The sequence below is a fragment of the Fukomys damarensis genome, unplaced genomic scaffold (genome assembly GCF_012274545.1).
Source record: "Fukomys damarensis isolate Sample0158 unplaced genomic scaffold, DMR_v1.0_HiC HiC_scaffold_7, whole genome shotgun sequence".
Classification (NCBI taxonomy): Eukaryota; Metazoa; Chordata; class Mammalia; order Rodentia; family Bathyergidae; genus Fukomys; species Fukomys damarensis.
In genome coordinates, this window is record NW_022900919.1 from 19,679,188 (window position 1) to 19,698,029 (window position 18,842).

At 46.4% G+C, this 18,842-nt stretch overlaps 2 protein-coding genes and 1 long non-coding RNA gene across 7 annotated transcripts in view; 1 reads left to right on the forward strand and 2 right to left on the reverse strand.

Annotated features, from left to right (window-relative positions):
• Prc1 (protein regulator of cytokinesis 1) overlaps positions 1-10,370 on the forward strand; it is a 21,262-nt gene extending 10,892 nt beyond the window's left edge. Inside the window, exons 8-15 of one of the 5 annotated variants that reach the window (XM_010621091.3) lie at positions 821-957; positions 2,751-2,846; positions 4,881-5,027; positions 5,207-5,317; positions 6,749-6,859; positions 7,515-7,691; positions 7,997-8,038; positions 9,448-10,369. In XM_010621091.3, coding sequence (XP_010619393.1) covers positions 821-957; positions 2,751-2,846; positions 4,881-5,027; positions 5,207-5,317; positions 6,749-6,859; positions 7,515-7,691; positions 7,997-8,038; positions 9,448-9,519 — 893 coding nt within the window. In that variant the 3' untranslated portion in view covers positions 9,520-10,369. Of the gene's footprint in view, positions 1-820; positions 958-2,750; positions 2,847-4,880; positions 5,028-5,206; positions 5,318-6,748; positions 6,860-7,514; positions 7,692-7,996; positions 8,039-9,447 lie in introns of all 5 variants that reach the window. The other 4 variants (XM_010621090.3, XM_033761091.1, XM_010621088.3 and 1 more) reach the window with 4 other exon arrangements.
• LOC104860083 overlaps positions 1-10,795 on the reverse strand; it is a 15,536-nt gene extending 4,741 nt beyond the window's left edge. Inside the window, exons 1-2 of the long non-coding RNA XR_779573.2 lie at positions 10,758-10,795; positions 5,335-5,623 (exon numbers count right to left, since the gene is read on the reverse strand). This is a non-coding gene — a long non-coding RNA (uncharacterized LOC104860083). The remainder of the gene's footprint in view (positions 1-5,334; positions 5,624-10,757) is intronic.
• A 3,843-nt stretch (positions 10,796-14,638) lies between these two features.
• Rccd1 (RCC1 domain containing 1) overlaps positions 14,639-18,842 on the reverse strand; it is a 6,646-nt gene continuing 2,442 nt past the window's right edge. The window contains exons 4-9 of the mRNA XM_010621250.3: positions 18,768-18,841; positions 18,568-18,689; positions 17,263-17,361; positions 16,808-16,960; positions 15,534-15,563; positions 14,639-14,944 (exon numbers count right to left, since the gene is read on the reverse strand). Of these exons, the coding sequence (XP_010619552.1) occupies positions 14,793-14,944; positions 15,534-15,563; positions 16,808-16,960; positions 17,263-17,361; positions 18,568-18,689; positions 18,768-18,841 (630 nt within the window). The 3' untranslated portion in view covers positions 14,639-14,792. The remainder of the gene's footprint in view (positions 14,945-15,533; positions 15,564-16,807; positions 16,961-17,262; positions 17,362-18,567; positions 18,690-18,767; position 18,842) is intronic.

The following is an 18,842-nucleotide window of genomic DNA, read 5'->3' on the forward strand; positions in this document are numbered from 1 at the left end:
TGTACTGGGGATTGAACTCAGGTTCTTGCACTTGGGAGGCAGGAGGTAGAACCACTGAGCTAAATCCCTGGCCCAGAAGTGGTAGTCTTTATATGGCTTGCTCATTGATGTTTTGTAAGCCAAGGGACTCAGTAGGAAGTTCTGTATTTCCTCTTATGAGAGATTCAGCCAACAAAGCCACTGTTAAAACCCTTAACAATATTATCTCAATTCTTCTCCATGTCAAGAGATGAGGACACTGAGACAAATAATGTTGAGCAGCTTAACCCAGAAAGTGCCTGAGCATACACTTGAGTCCACAGGAGTTTGACTTCCTGAGCCCACTGGATTCTAGGTTAGCCTGAACATGAAGATGAAGCTATTCTGAGCCCCGTAGTGGCACACACCTGTAATCTCAGCACTCTGGGAGGCTGAGGCAGGAGGATCTCTATGAGTTAGAGACCAGCCTGGGCTACATAGTGAGTTCCAGGTCAGTCTTGAAGCTATTCTAACTAAAATCAGTGCGTGTTTTTAGACATTTCCCATGACTCAACTGCTGTTGTCTAGGAAAAGCTGAAAGGAAGCTAAGACAAGGCAAGAAACACACAGATCTTGGAGAACATTATTTTGATCGAAGCCCTAGTCCCTTAGTACCTCTGGGCTGATCTTGACACTCCTGGCTTTTATTTTTCATTAGCCACAGTTACGGACATTTCTGTATCACTTTATTATAAGGAAAAACAAACTTTATCTCCATTTTAGGGGGATGGAGTTTTACTTAATTGGGATATTAAATACTAGAGGATGTTTTTTGGAACTACTGGGCCCCTATATGTTACAGAGGACTACACAGAAAGCCTGCTGCAGCTGCATGATGCTGAGATTGTGCAGTTGAAAAACTACTATGAAGTTCACAAGGAGCTCTTTGAAGGTGTCCAGAAGTGGGAAGAGAACTGGAGGCTTTTCTTGGAATTTGAGGTACTGCTCTAGTGTTCGTCTGTTTTCCCTAGAGTAAAATGAAATGTTTAGAAGCCATGGCCTGTGTACAGTTACAGTTATTCTCTTTGTTCTTTGCCAGACATCTACTATCCTGTCTTTGTCCTTTAATTCTGAATTCCTGCTAACCCTCTGTACTTGCTACGCCTATGTGCAGGGCTTGTAAGAGAAAACCCCCAAATGAATAGCTGACACTTGTTGCAGGTGAGTGCAGAGGGACTCAGGCACTGCATTTCAGCAGTGACCAGGGCGCACGCTTCTTTAGCTTGGGGCTTCACCACCACTGAGGGCCCTTCCTCCTCAGGAATATGGGGCTGCTAGACCTGTCACTCAAATGATGCTGCCCCATTCTGGGCAGTGTGATGGAGGAAAGAACAAGAAAGGCATTGCCCTCTGTCCTCTGTAAGGGTCTTCCCAGCTCTTCACAGCACTTGGCTAGGAGAGTTGCGGTACCAAATGTGGATCTGTTACTACGGAAAGCAGGAAGAGTGGGTGTCAGGGCAGGCAGCTAGCATTCTCTATTGTTGCAGCTTTTGCTCTTTTCCTACAAAATTGCCTGGTTATGGGGTGCATTTGTATACTCTCAATTCCTTTTCCTCTGATACACTTGGCATAGACAGCATTTTAGAGCCCAGGAATAGGACTAAGTTGAGACAAGTGAGGCACCTCAGGCCCAAAGTTTTAAGAAGATCTCATTCTCAGGTTCATGCTGGAAGGGGATTTTAGAAAATCTTTAGTTCTTCAAGTTTACTGGCAGGAAACTAAGACTCAGTGAACAAGAGGTCTTAGAGCTGTTTAGGATCAGCCAGTCCTTAAGGTGTTCTGTATTTCTGGTTAAAAGCAAGGAAGAAGACACATGAACAAAGAGCTAAAGCAGCAATCTGGTTGACATGCCCACATTTAAGAAAAATATACATTCTTGTCCGTTCTAGTTATTGTGTATAGGATGTAACCAATCAAGCATTCTGTAATAGAAAAGTTTTTTCACATGTTTAGCCTCCAAATTGCCAAGAATGGTTCTGTTTGCTACTGTTTTCAGATAATAGACTATACTTAAAATGCTTAGTTAAATACTTATTACTATATATACATTATAAAAGATTAGAAAACAGGTAGTTAAGGCCAGGGATTTAGCCCAGTGGTTCTGGAGCTGCCTTGCAAGTGCAAGGAACTGAGTTTGATGCCTGGTACGGAAAAAAAAAAAACAGGTAGTTAAAAAAGAATGAGAAGCTGTATTATGCATGTATTTATTTGCAGGCCTGGGGATCAAACCCAGGGCCTTGCAAATATTAAGAGGTCGACCACTGAGCTGCACCTTTTAGCTCTCAGTTTACATTTTTTGTTTATTTTGGGAGGACTTAGTGAAACCCTTATTTCTAACCTTCCTGACCATGCAGTTCAGCTGCATCCTGTGACGATGTGCCATTAGTTAAGTGGGCAGGTAGGCACCACACCAAGCCCTCTAAATGTAGACCTCCATCCCCTCCACACATCTCATGTCTAGTGATGTGTCATCATCTGACACACAAGTGGAGGAAGGGAGCTGATGACACTGTTACTTCATGCTGTTCTTTAGATAAAGAGGAAGTGCTAGTTCTCTTGAACATTCCTGGGAGTGCCCATGGCTCTGAAGGCCATGGTTCCTCACCACTCAGAGTACATAGAATGCAAAACTCTTGAAATTTTAACAATATGTATTATGAGAACGAGAAATCTTAGCAGAAGTAATTAGTCTGATTATCCTAATCAGAAATAAATAAAAATGTATTTTTCAGAGAAAAGCTTCAGATCCGAGTCGATTTACAAATCGGGGAGGAAATCTTCTAAAGGAAGAAAAGCAACGCGCAAAACTCCAGAAAACACTCCCTAAGGTAATATTGTTGCTGAGATTTTTATTTTTAGTACCAGCGATCAAACTTAGGACCTTGCACTTAGAAGGCACGTGGCGGAACCACTGAGCCAAATCTCCAGCCCTGTTGCTCAAGATTTTTTGATGCTTATATCTAAGCTATCTCACTTTATCTTTGAGAGCTTGTTTGGAGGTTCTAGCAAGGGAGCACAACTACTCATATGCCGGTGACTGAAGAAATGGTCCTCCTCTGTCGGGGGTGGTCATCTTCAACTGAGCACACAGCTTTGGGAGGGAAGCACGTGGAGCAGTGAGGGAGGAAGGGGACACTGCCTAGCCAGCCACATCCTCCCTGGTGATCAGTGGGGTGATAGATGTCGCAGCCAGACACCTCCACATCCTCACTTTATTTTTATTTTTGTGGTCTGGGGATTGAACCCGGGATTTTCACACTGGGCATGAGACACAGGTCTTACTAAATCATGGGGCTGGGCTTAAAACTGGGCTCCTCCTGCTTCAGCTTCCCAGAGTGCTAAGATTATAGCATGCACCACTACACCTGGTAGATGTCACTTTCTGTGTATCCTTTGCTACCTATAATTTTGCCCCCACACTATCTTTTTTTCCAAATAATTGTGGTGTTTTTTTTTTTGGTACTGGGGATCAAACTTGGGACCTTGTGCTTGCAAAGCAGGCGGCAGCACCACTGAGCTAAATCCCCAGCCCTCCAAATATTTTAAGAATATATTGGGCCTTCCATGTAAACAACTGCTTATCAAGGTATGTGAGTTCTAGGACAACTGTAATATATTACCACACATTAGGCAGCACAAAGAACAGAAAGGTACTTTCTCACAATTGTGGAAGCTAGAAATCTGAGACCAAGGTGTCACTGACAGTTGGGTTCCTGAGACCTTTCTGCTTGGCTGGCTTGCAGATATCTGCCTTCCCTTCCTTGTCTTCACATGATCTTCCCTCTGTGTGTCTGTCTTAAGCACCACCAGTCACACTGGTGGACTCAGTTACCTTCGTAAAGGCCCTATCTCCAAATTCAGTTACGTTGGGAGGCACTGGGGGTTAGGATGTTAACGTGGATTTTGGGGCACTAATTTAGCACGTAATATAGTACAAGGTTTTGTGAAAGTGCCATAGGCCTCATTACTATTTTTTTGTTTTGTTTTGAGACAGAGTATTGCTGTGTAGTCCAGGCTAGCTTGAACTCATTATGTAGCACAGGCTTGCCTTGAACTCATGGCAATTATTCTGCCTCAGCCTCTCTAGTGCTGAGATTACAGGTATGCAACCACCCAGCCTATTTCCTATTTCAGTAATCACCGTCACCATTTTATTGCATTGTATCAGATAGGATTTCAAAGTGTTTTCACTTGTTCAAATAATTCACCATATTCCTATGTTATTTCCACCCATCTTTTCAGAGCTAATAAGTAGTAGATTTGATTTGTAGATTTATTTTTCAAGACAGGTTTTCCCTATGTAGTTCAGGCTGGTATTGGACTCATTATGTAGACCAGGTTGGCCTCGAACTTACGGTGATCCTCCTGCATCAGCCTCCCAAGTGCTGGGATTACAGGTGTTGTACCATCACCACACCCGACAGAGTGGTACATTTTAGATTGCAACCCAGGTAGTCTGAGTCCCTAGTCCTACTTGCAGTATACTGATCCTGCCAATGTTGCCTCCAGCTTTAGATATCAAAACGTCGGTATCCAGACTCCACCTTCTTGCTTTTTTGTACCTTTGCATGGGTTATGAATGAATCATCCTTAGGCTTTGATTTCTGGTTATTCTGACCCATGTGGGTCCACTACCTAAAGTGAGATTAATAATGTTCTAGGGAGAGGAGAATTGCTTTTTTGTTGTTGTTCTGAAACAGTCTCACTGTGTAGCCCAGGCTGGGCTCGAACTCACAGTCCTCTTGCCTCAGCCTCCTAGTACTGCGATTATAGGTAGAGTGGATTCACTCTAGGGTGATCATGTCCTTTGGGCTTCACACCAAAGACTTGAAGAATGAACAGGGCATTGTTTCTCGTCTCAGCTGGAAGAGGAGTTGAAGACACGGATTGAAATGTGGGAACAGGAGCAATCGACGGCATTTCTAGTGAATGGGCAGAAATTCATGGAGTATGTGACAGAACAGTGGGAGGCACACAGACTGGAGAGAGAGAGAGCCAAGCAGGAAAGGGTAAGTGTGCGTGAAAACTGGGATTTTGAGCAGCCTTGTGTCTCCGCCGGGGTCAGGGTGGACTGAAGACTAAGTAGCCGGCAGCAGGCTATGGAGGTTTGACGCTGGGTGTCAGCTCCCGTCCCCATCCCGGACCTGTTCTCCTGCTGGGACTCATCACTGTTGCTTCTTTCACCCAGCAATTGAAGAACAAGAAGCAGACAGAGACAGAGATACTGTACGGCAGCGCTCCCCGGACGCCCAGCAAGAGGCGAGTTCTGGCTCCCAGCACGCCCGGCAAAGTACGCAAGGTAAACGCAACCCTTACGTGTGCAGCTCGTGACGGAGGGGAGGCCAGGGCTCTTCACCCATTCTTGCCCCTCTGGCCTGCTGAGACGGGAAAGAGGTTTAGGGTTTCAGGCTGGCTTCATCAGAGTGAGAGGAAGGCTGATGTCTAACTCTGAGCAGTGGCCCACAGTGGCAGTTGCAGGGGGCCAGCTTTGTCGTATGCCAGGTGTTGTCTTTGCACTAAACTCCTCGGGCCAGTAGCTGCTGATATTTTGTGGTGATGAGACTTCCACAGGTTCATCCTGTAGTTCCAACAGGTGACCATGGTACTAGGTGAAAGACATGTTTAATACGTTCATGCTTGATAAATGGATCATTTTTAAAGGACTATTTAATACTCCTAAATCTCTAGAGCAGGAATCAAGTCCTGGCTGCATTAACCAACCTGTGATAACAGTGTGGCCGACAGTTCTTGGCTGACACTTCCTCATTGTTGGGTTCTGGTCCCCCGAGTACACAAAACTTTCAGGCTTAAATTTTGCCCGCCTGGAGTGCTGGGATCCCTGTGCCCAGTTAAGTTTGGGTATGTGTACACGATGGAACCATCACCAGGATCAAAATACTGTAATGGGCATATCCACTGCCCCCAAAGTTTCTAGTGCGACTTTGTATTCCTTTCCTCCTCCCTCAGCCTCTGGCAGTCAGGTTTCCTGTCACTATAGATTACTTTGCTTTTTCTGACATTTTATATAGAATCATACGGTTTATTTTTTGGTACTGGGGATTAAACTCGGGACCTTGCACTTGCGAGGCAGGTGGCGGCACCACTGAGCTTAATCCCCAGCCCATTTCATTTTTTTTTTTTTGAGGTTCATGTTATGTATCAATACTCCTTTATTATGAGGGCGTATTCCATTGTATAAATACATCGCGATCTTCTTGCCCATTTACTGAGTATTGATTAAACTGCTATACTCATCTTTAACTCTTGGGTAAATGTTAGGGTCATATGATGTCTGTGGCATAAGTAGCGGCACCACTTTACAGTTCCATTTGTTGGGTATAAGTAGGTTTTTTAAAAGCGTTTTTGTTTTGACGGGAGACAGGGTTTCACTATGTAGTTCATGCTGGCCTTGAACTCAACTGTGTAGCCTAGGCTGGCTTTGAACTCATCAGCAATCTCCACCTCTGCCTCCTGAGTGCTGGGATCACAGGTGTGCGCCACCACACCCAGCTACAGTATTCTTAAGTGAAATAAATAGGACAGACATGTAAACATTTTCAGGAGTTTCCACAAAGATGTGCAGTTTGACCGAGCAGGCTCTTTAGCAAGCAGACTCATCTTTCCTAAACTGCTTCCTATACTCATGTCATTTTCAGGGGGATGGGGAAGACAGGTGCTGGCAAGGCTTGAGCGTGTTACCTCACATCAGTAATGTATCTGTTCTCCTCAGCTGAACACTACCACCACGTCCAATACTGCAGCCAATAGTAGCTTTCGTCCTGCCTTTGGGGGGACAGTCTACCACTCCCCCATGTCTCGACTTCCTCCTTCTGGCAGCAAGGTTGGTATGCTCTATGTATAAGGGTGTCTCCCCTACTTGGTCTCATCTCCACGATTCCTGGATTCAGTTTTCAGCGAGATGCTGAGTTGATATTACCTACCCAGATAGATAATCATTAGATAATGATCAAAAACTAAGGAGATAAAAAATAGTTGCTGAGCGTCCTCACTCAGGAAGCACTGGGCAATGTTAGGGACAGGAGGATCAGGTAGTATTGAGCTAGGTTCCCCTTCCCAGACCAGTGACACTAGATTACTAGATATCGTCAGGTATCAGGAACGAGGTGGGATCTCTGCTAAAAAAGGATCAGCCTTGCAAATAGGCCATGTTCAGGATAGGTGTTGTGTAGATCATTAAGAATTCATGTACTTTTTTCCCAAAACCAAAAGTCCACGATGATAGACATATACTACATATATATAATGCATCATAGCCGAGTGTGGTGGCACATGTCTATAACACCAGCATTTTGGGATGCAGAAGCAGGAGGATCAACAGACCATTTCTCACCAAAAAGGAAGTAGGGGTATGGTCCTGGATTCATTCCCCAGAGTCCTAAAGAAAAAGCCATACAAAAACACCTTGATCCTTGGGGTTTTGTCTGTGTGTGCATTCATCATAAGGAGATACAAAGATCTGTTTTTCGGTTCTGCAGCCAGTAGTCACTTCCACCTGTTCAGGAAAGAAAACTCCCCGTGCCAACAGACTTGGGGCCAACAAGGAGAACCTGGAGCTCAGTGGCAGCTTCCTGAGTGGTGGGTACCCTGGCTCAGCCCCCCTCCAGCGCAACTTCAGCATTAATTCTGTTGCCAGCACCTATTCTGAGTTTGCGGTAATTCACCTTTCCTAATATCTACCAGTCTCTGGGGAGCACACAGTTGGGGCAAAGTGGGGGTCTTCCCTAGTCAGTCAGGTCAGTTACCTCAGAGGCTGAGAATCCCTTTCCTGCCTTGACCATGGTGTGGGTATGGGTGGCGTAAGAGGGTGTTTAGGATGCAAGCTGGCAGCAGCACTGGATATTTAACCTGGATCCTTCTGCTTAAAACCATTCCCTGGCTGAAGGTGACGACCTGTATTCACTACTCTGGTGCTCTCTTGGTGGAGTTCTTGGTAACTGTCTTAATTCTTTGTTCTTAGAAGGATCCGTCCCTCTCTGACAGCTCAACTGTTAGGCTTCAGGTCTGTATCGCGACCCCTGCATGTCCCATGACCCACTTTTCCAATCTGATCTGTTGTCTGCTGGCTTCATTCCCAACGGGGCACAGGGCTACGCTAACCCATAATCTCAGCCTATTGTCACAGAACCTTTCTTACAAAAAAAGCAGGGATTCCTGTTATGGACTTCAAAAATACATATCTTATATTCTAAATGATTAATCTGTGATTGATTAATAAGGAAATTTGTTCAGACTTGAATTGGATTCTCAGCCCCGCCCCCGAAGTCAGGGGAAGAAAACCTTCCTCCTCAATTATGACACCCAAGACCTAGAGAATGCTGGAAAGAATAGAGGCCCCATCATGTGGGGAGGGGAGCCCCAGCTGTGTGCTGCTTCTGATGAGGTTCTTGGCCTGTTTGCTGATTGTGTCCTGGAGTATGCCTTACTAACCTCCCTAACCTCTTGGGGCTGATCACCAACTTTCCATTCACCTGCTTTTGCCTGTCTACCATCCTGAGTTGCTAAAGTGTGTATGAAGCACTGGGAAGTAATTTTTCCAACCTGGCCTTCATCTCATAGTATCCTGCTCTGTAGCTGCTAACACCCAACTCTAATGCCTTTTATTTAACAAGCTGTCTTTTCTTCCCTCAATATCCCACCAGTGAGAGATGAGGCCACCTCTCTCCCTTGAGGGGTACTGAGTGAAAGAAAGCCTAGGCTTTCTCCCATGTTGCATGGGGTAGTTTGGAGCATTGAACCTAGCTTCATACTTGGGTACCTTTTCCAAAATACGTATGTGTAGAAGTGAATGTGTGTCACTCGGGCTAGCTAGCCTAGCCAGAGGGGCTACCTTTCTCATATTTGCTTGCTCAGCCAAGGCCCATTTCATCTATTTGGGGCTTAAGTGTACCTTCTGAGGGGTTCATCTGGTTCTGTTGCTATGGCTAATAAACTCCACTGGGCAGCACTAAAGCCACTAATGCTCACCTCCACTAACACCTTTCTCGGTGGTCATTCACACGCTGTTTTCTGCTCTATATACCATGTGCTCCAGCATGAGATCAAATCACCAGCAGGTTACAAGGCCCTCAGCCCCAGGGATTGGTAGATAAATTGGGCAGCCCATTATTTTGTAAAGGGCTTAAGAAACCAAAGCTTGTTGCTCACCTAGCTTTATAACTAAAGAGTAGCTTTGTGAAGCAGAAGGGATTTATCTTGAGTGAGGTTTTTAACAGAAGGGGCTGGCTTAGGAAAAGGGGTCAGGGGCCATGTGTGACTAACAGCATGGTGCTCAGAGTTCACCTTCTAACATGGACTGGGCTAGGGGGGCCTCTGTTTCACACAAACTGTCCTCAGGACTTTGCTGACTGGAAAGGCGGGGCATCTGTGATAGGGGTAGCGCTGGCACTAATGTTGTTTGTTTTTTAACAGCGAGAACTTTCAAAGGCTTCCAAATCTGATGCTACTTCTCGAATCCTCAATTCAACCAACATCCAGTCCTGAGAAGCCCTGACCAGGCAGTCAGCTGGACTTAATTATATGGGGTGGGGGCTGGAGTTTTTCTTCAGTTTAATTCAAGAAATAACCTTAAAACTTAGTTTATAGCAGTAAGTACAGATTTTAGCACCTGGGACCTAATTTCCTTCTCTATCCCATAACTGTACTTGGATAAGCATGATCCAGGGCTTGTTGCATTTCACTGTTGTGTAGGAAAATGACTGCCTGTGCTCAGCCTTGGGGTATGGGCCATGGGCTATAAGTTTGGCTGGTGCGCTTGTAATTATCAGTTAACATTTTTTTAAATCTAGGGATGTCCAGTTAATGTTACAGCTCTGATGGCCTTGCTCTCACTCAGAGGCCTGTCCCCATCACACTGAGGTCTGTGAGTCAGCATCTGTGGCCTGACGACTGCCCAAGAGTGACGGCGGCTGGGAGCGCCTTTGTTAAACTGTGTACAGCTTTTGTTACAGAGTGCGATCCCTTTGGGGGTCTGTATGATCGCACACGCTGTCTGAAGCGTTTCCTCGGGGTCCGGTCCCTGCCCTGTGCCTGCTATGCCGGGGTCCTACCCTGCAGCTGCAGCCAGGTGGGGAGGCTGCCTCGGTGGGTGGGGCTGCTTTTTACTTTAGAGACCAGCACCTTTGCACACGTCACTACTGGGGCTTGTCCCTGCATTATCCCTGCAATAGCATCTGCGCTGAGGCTTTCTACCTGTTCTGTCCATCACTGTGTTCTAAAGCACTATTTATTCTTCTACCTATGACACATTAAAATGGTTCTCAAAAGGTTACCAATGTGAACTTGCTCTGTAGCTGTCAGACATGCTGTTTAGTCACATATATACATGTCTTATTTTTAAAATATAAATTCTTAAAAATAAATTAAAATGTGTATAGATACTTTTCAAAAAGATAATATTGTGGTTTTCATTTCGCCCCAAATTTCTTATTGCCAAGAAGATAGACAAGATCAGTGAGGCTGAGGCAGAAGGGATCACTGTGAATTCAAGGCCAGCCTGAACTACATGAGAGACTTTTTTTTTTTTTTTTTTTTAAGATATTCCTAAAAAAAAATCTTGTATATTTTTATATTCTAAATTAAGAATGGTTGAGAGAAATAACCTCCCTAGTAGCTGGGAGTACAGTTATGTACATGGCCTACTTACTATTTTTCCTTGGTAGTGTTGGGATCGAATCTAGGTTTTGCTTATGCTAGGCAAGTGCTCCACACAAACCCCCTACCTTCTTTGGGACAAGGTCTTGCAGAGTTGCCCAGGCTGAGCTCAAACTTGTGATCTTCTTGCTTCAAGCTCCTAAGTGGCTGGGATTACATGCACGTACCACCATGCCTGGTTCAAAAACGATATGCAATAGAAAAGCTGTCAACTGGGAGAAGATATTTGCAAATCATGTCTGACTTGCTCTTACCCTGACTTAAATCCAGGATATATAAAAACATCCACAATTCAAGGCAAGAAACAAATGGGCTAACACGAAGAGAAAAGCTACAACCTCTATCAGAACAAAACTTACAAAGTTTGTGATTAATGCAGCATGGTACAGACAAATAGAGAATAAAGGCTCAGAAACAGACTCAACTAAAGGAAATGTTTATGATAATTTTTCATTGCTGTGACAAAATACCTGAGAAAACGAAAGATTTGCTTTGGTTCAGGTTCAGTGGTTTGGTTTGTGGTTGGCCAGCTCCACTGCTTTTAGGCCTGTGGTGGGAAATGCAGCAGAAGAGTATGGAGGAGGAAAGATGCTCACCTCATGGCAGCCAGGAAGCTAAGAAGGGAAAGAACTTGAAGGCCATGCCTTAAGTGACCTGCTTCATCCAGTTAGGAGCCACCTCCTGCTAAGCCGATTGACTATGAACTCATCCATATATCAGTCCTCTGACAAAGTTAGGGCCCTGTGATCTGATCACTTCCCCAAAGCCCATCTCCAAACATGTAAGCCTTTGGCAACATTTCACATCCAGGCCCTAACATTAGGGTACTAGTCAGTCATTACAAAAAATACATATTAAACTGGGGCTGGGGATTTAGCTCTAGTTCTGCCACCTGCCTTGCAAGCACAAGGTCCTGAGTTCAATCCCTGGTACCAAAACAAACATACATATTAAGTCGAGTGTATGATGCATACCTGTAACCCCAGCACTCAGGAGGCTGAGGCAGGAGGATTGCTGTGAGTTTGAGGCCAACCTGGACTACACAGTGAGACCCTGTCTCAAAAAAACAAAACAAAACAACAAAAAAAAGATACATACCTAATAGGATATGGAAGAATAAGCTTCAAGTGGATCAAGGGATCAAGGATTTAAATATGAAAAATGGCACAAGAAGAAAACTGAAGGTTGAGTTCCTCTATAAAGTGAAAAGGGAAGTTTTTTGTTACTCAAAACCACATAGAACAGCTGGGGATTTAGCTCAGTGGTTCCACCACCTGCTTTGCAAGCACAAGGTCCCAAGTTTGATCCCCTATTAAAAAAAAAAAAAAAAAAAAACATAGAACAAAAGACCAATAAATTTGGACACAAAAACCTTTGCAAGAGAAATCAAATATCAAAGGACAGCTGACAAGCCAAGAAAAATATTTCTAAAATCTGTCACAAAAGGTCACAATAGTGTCCTGAATAAAACAGTTAAGCAGAAATCCCTCTCTGCACATAGGTGACAGCTGTGCTACCAAAACCTTTCTGATGTGACTATGCTGGACCTCAAGTCTACTGAAAAGCCTGTGAGCCAGGCTTGGTGATACACACCTGGAATCCAGCTGCTCAGGAGACCAAGGCAGAACCACAAGTTTGAGGCCAGCCTGGGCAAGGGTTCATTTTGATCAATTTTGCCCTTTTAATCCAATAGTGGCTATCCCACTCAGCCTGTACATCGGGAGCCACACACTAAGGCAGCCTGTACACAGCTTATGGGAGGCAGGGTGAGCAATAAAGGCCCCACCCTCCCAACACCAGGATCCTGTAACAGTGGAGACAAAAAGAGGTGGACCATGACCATAAGTCCTCCCACCACCCAGACTCCTGGCTGAAGCAGCTTCCAAGGGCTTAAGGACCTAGTGTTCTTTCTGTTGTTTTTTTCCCCTTTGTGAGCTAGTCAAACTAGGATAAGCCAAAGCAAAAGCATATACAGCTGAGTTAATGGTTACTGCACATGTCCAGGGAAAGATGCAGGCTTAAAAATCTCAGAAGACCTTGTTACACCTCAGGCTGGTTCCCTTCACACACACTCTACAACAATAGTAATTTTAAAATACCCTATAAAAGGAGAATCTGATTTGCAGACTTAACCATGTTATAGGATACAAATGTCTAGTTTTCAACAGTAACAATCACAAAGCATCTAAGACAGGAAGGTATGGCTGATTCAAAGGAAAAAAATGAATTAGAAAACATTTGAGAAATATGAGATTGTGGAGCTGCTCAAAAACTTTAATAACACTAAAAGATGCTCAAAGAGCTAAAGGAAGATAGGGACAAAATAAAAAAGCCAGGGCTGGGGATTTAGTTCAGTGGTGCCACCGCCTGCCTTGCAAGTGCAAGGTCTCAAATTTGATCCCTGGTACCCCCTCCAAAGCCAGGCATGGTGGCACACACCTGTGATCTCAGCATTGAGGACGGAAGATGGCAAGTTTGAGGGCAGCCTAGCACAGGCTGGTGATGTAGTTCTGTACTCTGGATTCAATCACCCCAAACCGAGCATGTAAAAGACAACTCAGCCAGACATGGCACATGCTTGTAATCCCAGCACGAGGAGGCTGAGTCAGTAGGACCCCTGTGAGTTTTAAGTCAGCCAGGGCTACATAGTTCAAGACCAGTCTGAACTACATAGCGAGACGGTGTGAGGTCATATTCAAGAAATAAATAGGACACCTGAGTAAAATACCAAATAGTTCCTCTGGTGTGAAAAACAAAGTATAAATAAGGTTCAAATGGTATAATTGATAATGTGAAATAGGAAGAAAAGGTCTAAAGGAGTAGGTGAAGTGGGAAAGGATATAAGGGAAAAGAAAATATAAAAAAAGGAAAAAAATGGAAACAAACTGTAAAGGAGGGTGAAGGGAGGACAGGAATGGGAAAAAAATAACCATGATACATCATGTAAAGGTACAAGATTTCGATGAATGTAACTATTGTTTACCTTAAATGTACCAATAAATTTAATGGGGGGAAAAAAACCCCAAAACAACCTAACAGCAGAATATATAAAAACATAACTGTCAAAAAGATTTACATCTAAAATATATGAGAATACAAATCACTAAAAAGTATAAAAAGTTTTAGTAGGACAGAAGACTTGGACACTTCACAACAGAAAAACTCCCAACTGCCAGTGAACGAAGAACTGTTCAACTTCACTAGTACTTGGGGAAATGCAGATTAAGTCGCTGGGTGTCCATCAATGTCTAAGCTGCAGCAGAGCCTATACCACTGCTGGCGGGAATGCATGCATCCCACCTGTCTGCAGAAACCATGCACGTGTACGCAAGAGTGACCATCGAAGCCCTATGTAGTGAGTGAAGCAGACAACAAAACCATCAAAGAAGAATACAGAGCTTATGCTACATTGATACAGTAGAATCCCTCACTGCATAAAAATGAGTGAACTTCAGGATACAACAATGGATCACGTGACTGAGTGGAACCAAAAGAATATACACAAAATGAAAACCAGGCGTGGTGGAGCATGCCTGTAATCCCAGCTCCGGATCGCCATGTTCAAAACCAGCCTGAGCTACACAGCAAGACCCTGTCTCCAAAGCAAAATAACATGCAAACGACTACCTGTTTAAAAGCAGACAACCGAATGTACAGTTCGGTTAAGTTCCCGACATATTCAAGTGGCGAACTTTCACATGTATACTGTAAGAAGCTCACTTTGTCTGATTTAGGAAAAAATCCCGGGACAGAACTTGTTCATAAGTCGGGACTTACTGCATAAGGATGCATACAAAGGTGGTAAATTCTGAATTAAACAAGGACACGAATGGCAATAACAACCTCTAGTGTTCCCATCTGCTGTACTTCACAATCACCTGAGTGACATCTCAGGTCCAGGTCCTGGGCTCTGCCTGGTGCAGGGGGGCCGGAAAAGGCGAGGCTGCAATGAGGAGGGACAGATCAGGACCTCTGAAGGCTGGCAAGGGTTTCCCTGACGAGTGGGAATTTCACAAGTGTTAGCTTTGTCATTTTTAATATACTGTACATTTGTTTTATACACTTTTCTATGTATTTTATAACTTGAACAATGCATCTACACATCAGCTGTTCCTGTTCTCCACAGCATACACGTAGGTGTTCCAGGGCCCACAGGTGACAGTTTTTACTTGGAGCTGTTTTTCTACAAAGTATTCCACACGGCAGGGCTGGTCCAAGCTGGTGGTGTCCTTGTGGCCGAGCTGTCCGTATTTACCTAAAGCCAAACCAGCCCCTTTGTCATCTTCTCTCCAGGAAGGAAGCCCGTCTTTCACCCTGCTGCTTCCTGCTCTGTGAATCCAGGAGCCCAGAGCCAGAAAGCTGCAGGGACAGGCAAACGCAGAAAACCGGGAAGAGCTTCCTCCAGGCTTCACTGCTACCTGCACCGCACACAATGTTCAGACCTCAGATTGCCACTCTATCTTTTCTCTACCCAGAGCCAGAACGACAGCTGTTTTGTAAATGCTGGCTAAATGCTGCGTCAGAAGGGTAGAATGGGCAGTACTGACGTCATCTTATTTCTGCATCATCTGATCTTGGAGTGTGCCGACCTCTATTCCCATGGGGTTCAGGGACATAGCATTTCAATCCTTTACCTCCCAGTGTTCAGCCAAGGCCCCCATTTCCTATAGTCTGTGGTTTTGTCACCTATCCCATTCTCCCAGGTATTTCCTCTCCTTTATCCTTTTAGTCGGCAATGGTGGCACACACTGTAATCTTAGCATTCTCGAGGCTGAGGCAGGAGAACTGCTGGAGAGTTCATAGCCAATCCCCATCTCAAAAAACAGAACAATCCTTCTACTTACCCCAGCCCCAGGTATAGAGCTCTCCTGTTCCTGCAACCCAAAGAACGGTAAAAAACAGTCAACAGGGTTCTTGGCCAGGCACCCATCTGGCCTGGTATGCCCAAGCCACAACCAGCACGTTACGACCCCGAGGGACGGGCCTGGCAGAGAACAGCGGCCTCTGTGGATGAGTGTGCAAGCACACATACAGGTGTGTAAGGGAGTAAGCTGACAGAGAAGTCTGTGTCCTGTATGTTGCCTGACGGGCTTAGATCTCAGGGCTGCTGAGCTGGGGCTGGCACGGGGAACCTGTGGAGCCCTGCCTGGAGGATGGAGAATATCAGCTTCCCTTGAAGGAGCAACTTTCTGGGCCTGATGGGCTGGGAGCCACTACTAAACTACAAGGGCATAGCAGCTTGATCTGATGAGGGAGGTGGCTACTTGGCATGCATCAAAGATGCCTCAACGTAGGTTTGTGTGTGTGTTTTGGGTTTTTTTTTTTTTTTTTTTGCACTACTGGGGACTGAACCCAAGGCCTTTGCACTGAGCTATATCCCCCAGCCCTTATTGGATTTTACCATCTTTGTTTTTTTTATTATTATTTTGTCGGGGGGTAACCAGGGATAGAACTCACGACCTTGTGCTTGTGAGGCTGGTGCAGTACCGCTGAGCTAAATCCCCAGCTTTCCTTGTTGGAGGTTTTTTTTTTTTGGTAGCGGGGATTGAACTCAGGTCCTTGCGCTTGCAAGGCAGGCCACCGAACCGCTGAGCTACATCCCCGGCCCCACCTTGTTGGAGTTTTGAACACTAAATATTTCCATCTTTCCCTCTCTCCCTCTCTTTCCTTCTTTCAGTCCTGTGTAATTCAGGCAGGCCTTGAAGTCACTATGGAGCCTACACTGGCCTCAAACTGGTGGCAATCCTCTTGTCTCAGCCTGCCAAGGGCTAGGATTACAGGCATGTACCACCACGCCTGGCCTGTATTTTTTATTTTGAGACAAGGTTTAGCTGAGTCACTAAGATGTTCAGGCTGGGCTCCAGCCCTGAGTGCTGGGATTATAGGAGTGCTGGCAGTATAGCTCAGTTAGCATATGTAAAGCTCTGGCTTTGGATCAGCATGCGTGCGCACACAGAGACTGGGGGGGATTCAGTGGCACCATGCCTCCCTCACAAGCACAAGGTCCTGTGTTCGATTTCCAATACTGCAAAATTTTAAATTGCTACCACCTTCCTGCAGCTCCCAACCAGAGTGGTACCTTGCTCTATCCTAAAGCAGTCTGCCTGTCCCCACTCACGCGTCACCACAGCTGTATGCCGGGACCCACAGCTGGCTCCAACTGCCTCTGAGCCCAGGGGGAGGTCCAGTAGAGCTGGGAAGGGCTGGATAGTTATGAAGTGGGCAGGAGCCCCGGCCACTCTCTCCACTTCGGAACCATCTTCGTTTAGCGCTGCGGCAGAGGGAATGATTTCAAGGGTGGTTAACGGAGCCGAACCTCATCACACTCCTTACTTCAACAGCTCAACCCAGCACATTATTCTTAGCCCAGGCTGCCGCTTCCAACCCCATTCACAGAAGTGATAGAGGTGGCAGCCTTGAAGGCCATACAGTAGCAACTAACACTGGTATCAGTCTTGCCAATGATCCACCTGTTATAGGGGCTCCAAATCCCATGGCATCTCCAGGTGACAAGGATGTCACATGCCCCTTGACAGGAATGACAGCCACGTCCCAGGTGGGGCTGACCCTCACCTTCCCCTGTGACTGTCCTCTTGTCCTCTGCCAGGCTCCTCGTGGGCAGGGCCAGCTGCCCAGATTCATTCCAGCCCCAGATATAAATGTCCCCGGTCTCTGAAAGGCATTGAGGGGATCCATGAAGCCCCTTCCATCCCTCCACACTGCCCCAACCCTCCCATTGGCTCCTGGGGACAAATACAGCCTGCTGCCTGCCAGGCAAAGGCAGGCCTGGCTTTGTGTCTCAAGTTCCCTGCCCCCAGCACCTCTGGTCATCCTTTGCTGAAGTTAACTCCTGAGCTACGCCGCCTGCCTTCTCCATTTTCAGTCTCATGTTGTTAAACTGCACCCCCACATTGCTGAGACTTTCCCAGCATCCTCCTTTGACTCCCACAGAGGTAGCCTGTGCCTCCATCCCTGGTCCCACTGGGGCCTCTGACACCCAACAGCCCAGAGCACTAATGCTGAAATTCTCCAGCTGCGGTAGCTCATTATACAAAGGATTTCATCTGTGCCAATGCTTTATGCACTTTTCAAATACAAATCATTTAATTCTCACGAAAGCCCTATCAGGAGCTCTCACAGTGTCGCTATTTCACACAATATCATCTTAATGCATGAGACAGCGGCGGCACAGAGAGGTTAAGCAGCAGCCTGAGGTCACAGGACAGAGTGGTGATCTGGAATTCAGAAACACAGATTGTGGCCTTCGTGCTTCTGCTCCAAATACAAGGACTCAAACTCGAGGCTTCTCATGGGGCTGTTTCCAGCCCTCCGCTCTGCCCTCCCCACCCAGGGTTCCTCCTGCCTGGCTGCCTTCCTGGGCCCAAGGTGTGATATGGGTGAGGCAGGGGAGTGGAGGAGGTGATGGTGGTTAAAACCCCAGGTGAGCTAAATAGCAGCCCCATTGACAGCCCTGACACAGACAAAGCTCACCTGTGCCCAGCCCCACCCTCTCCGCGTGGGCTCCAGAGGCTCAGGAAACAGCCACACCTGATGGCCAGTCATGCACCTCCTCTCACAATCACCATCTGTCCTCCCTGTGGGTTCCCTGTGACCCCTCCACCCCCGAAGCCATCTTGTCTGTCTTGGGTAGGCTGCCATTAGCATGCCCTTCACCTTAGGTAGAAAGACAACCCTGGCTGCTAGCAGATGACAGAGGCTGTCGCAGTAACAGGTCAGGACAGAGCTACGGCAGGCCAGGAGAGAGGGGAGAGGCATGAAGAGCACCTCAATGATGGGCCCACTGAGGTGGGGTTTGTGGAAGGAAGAGGAGTTGGCCTGGAGATGGTGAGCCGACTGGAGAAGTCCTAGGTCACTCACCACTCACACACACGGAGTGCCAGCCCCCCGCGGCCAACTGGGCCATGGGCAGGCCCTGCAACGCCTCCAACAGCCTTGGCTCCGGCTCCGCCTCCAGTGTGCCATGGCCGAGCTGTCCGTGTCTGAGAAAAAAAGCAACAGTCCGCCAGGAGCACGGAAAGGTCCCCTCCCCACGCCTCTCGGCAACCCAGCGGCCTCACCTGCCCCCGCCCCAGGAGAACACCTGGCCGGCTGCGTCCAGCAGCAGCGCGTGCTCAATGCCCAGCTCCAGCCGG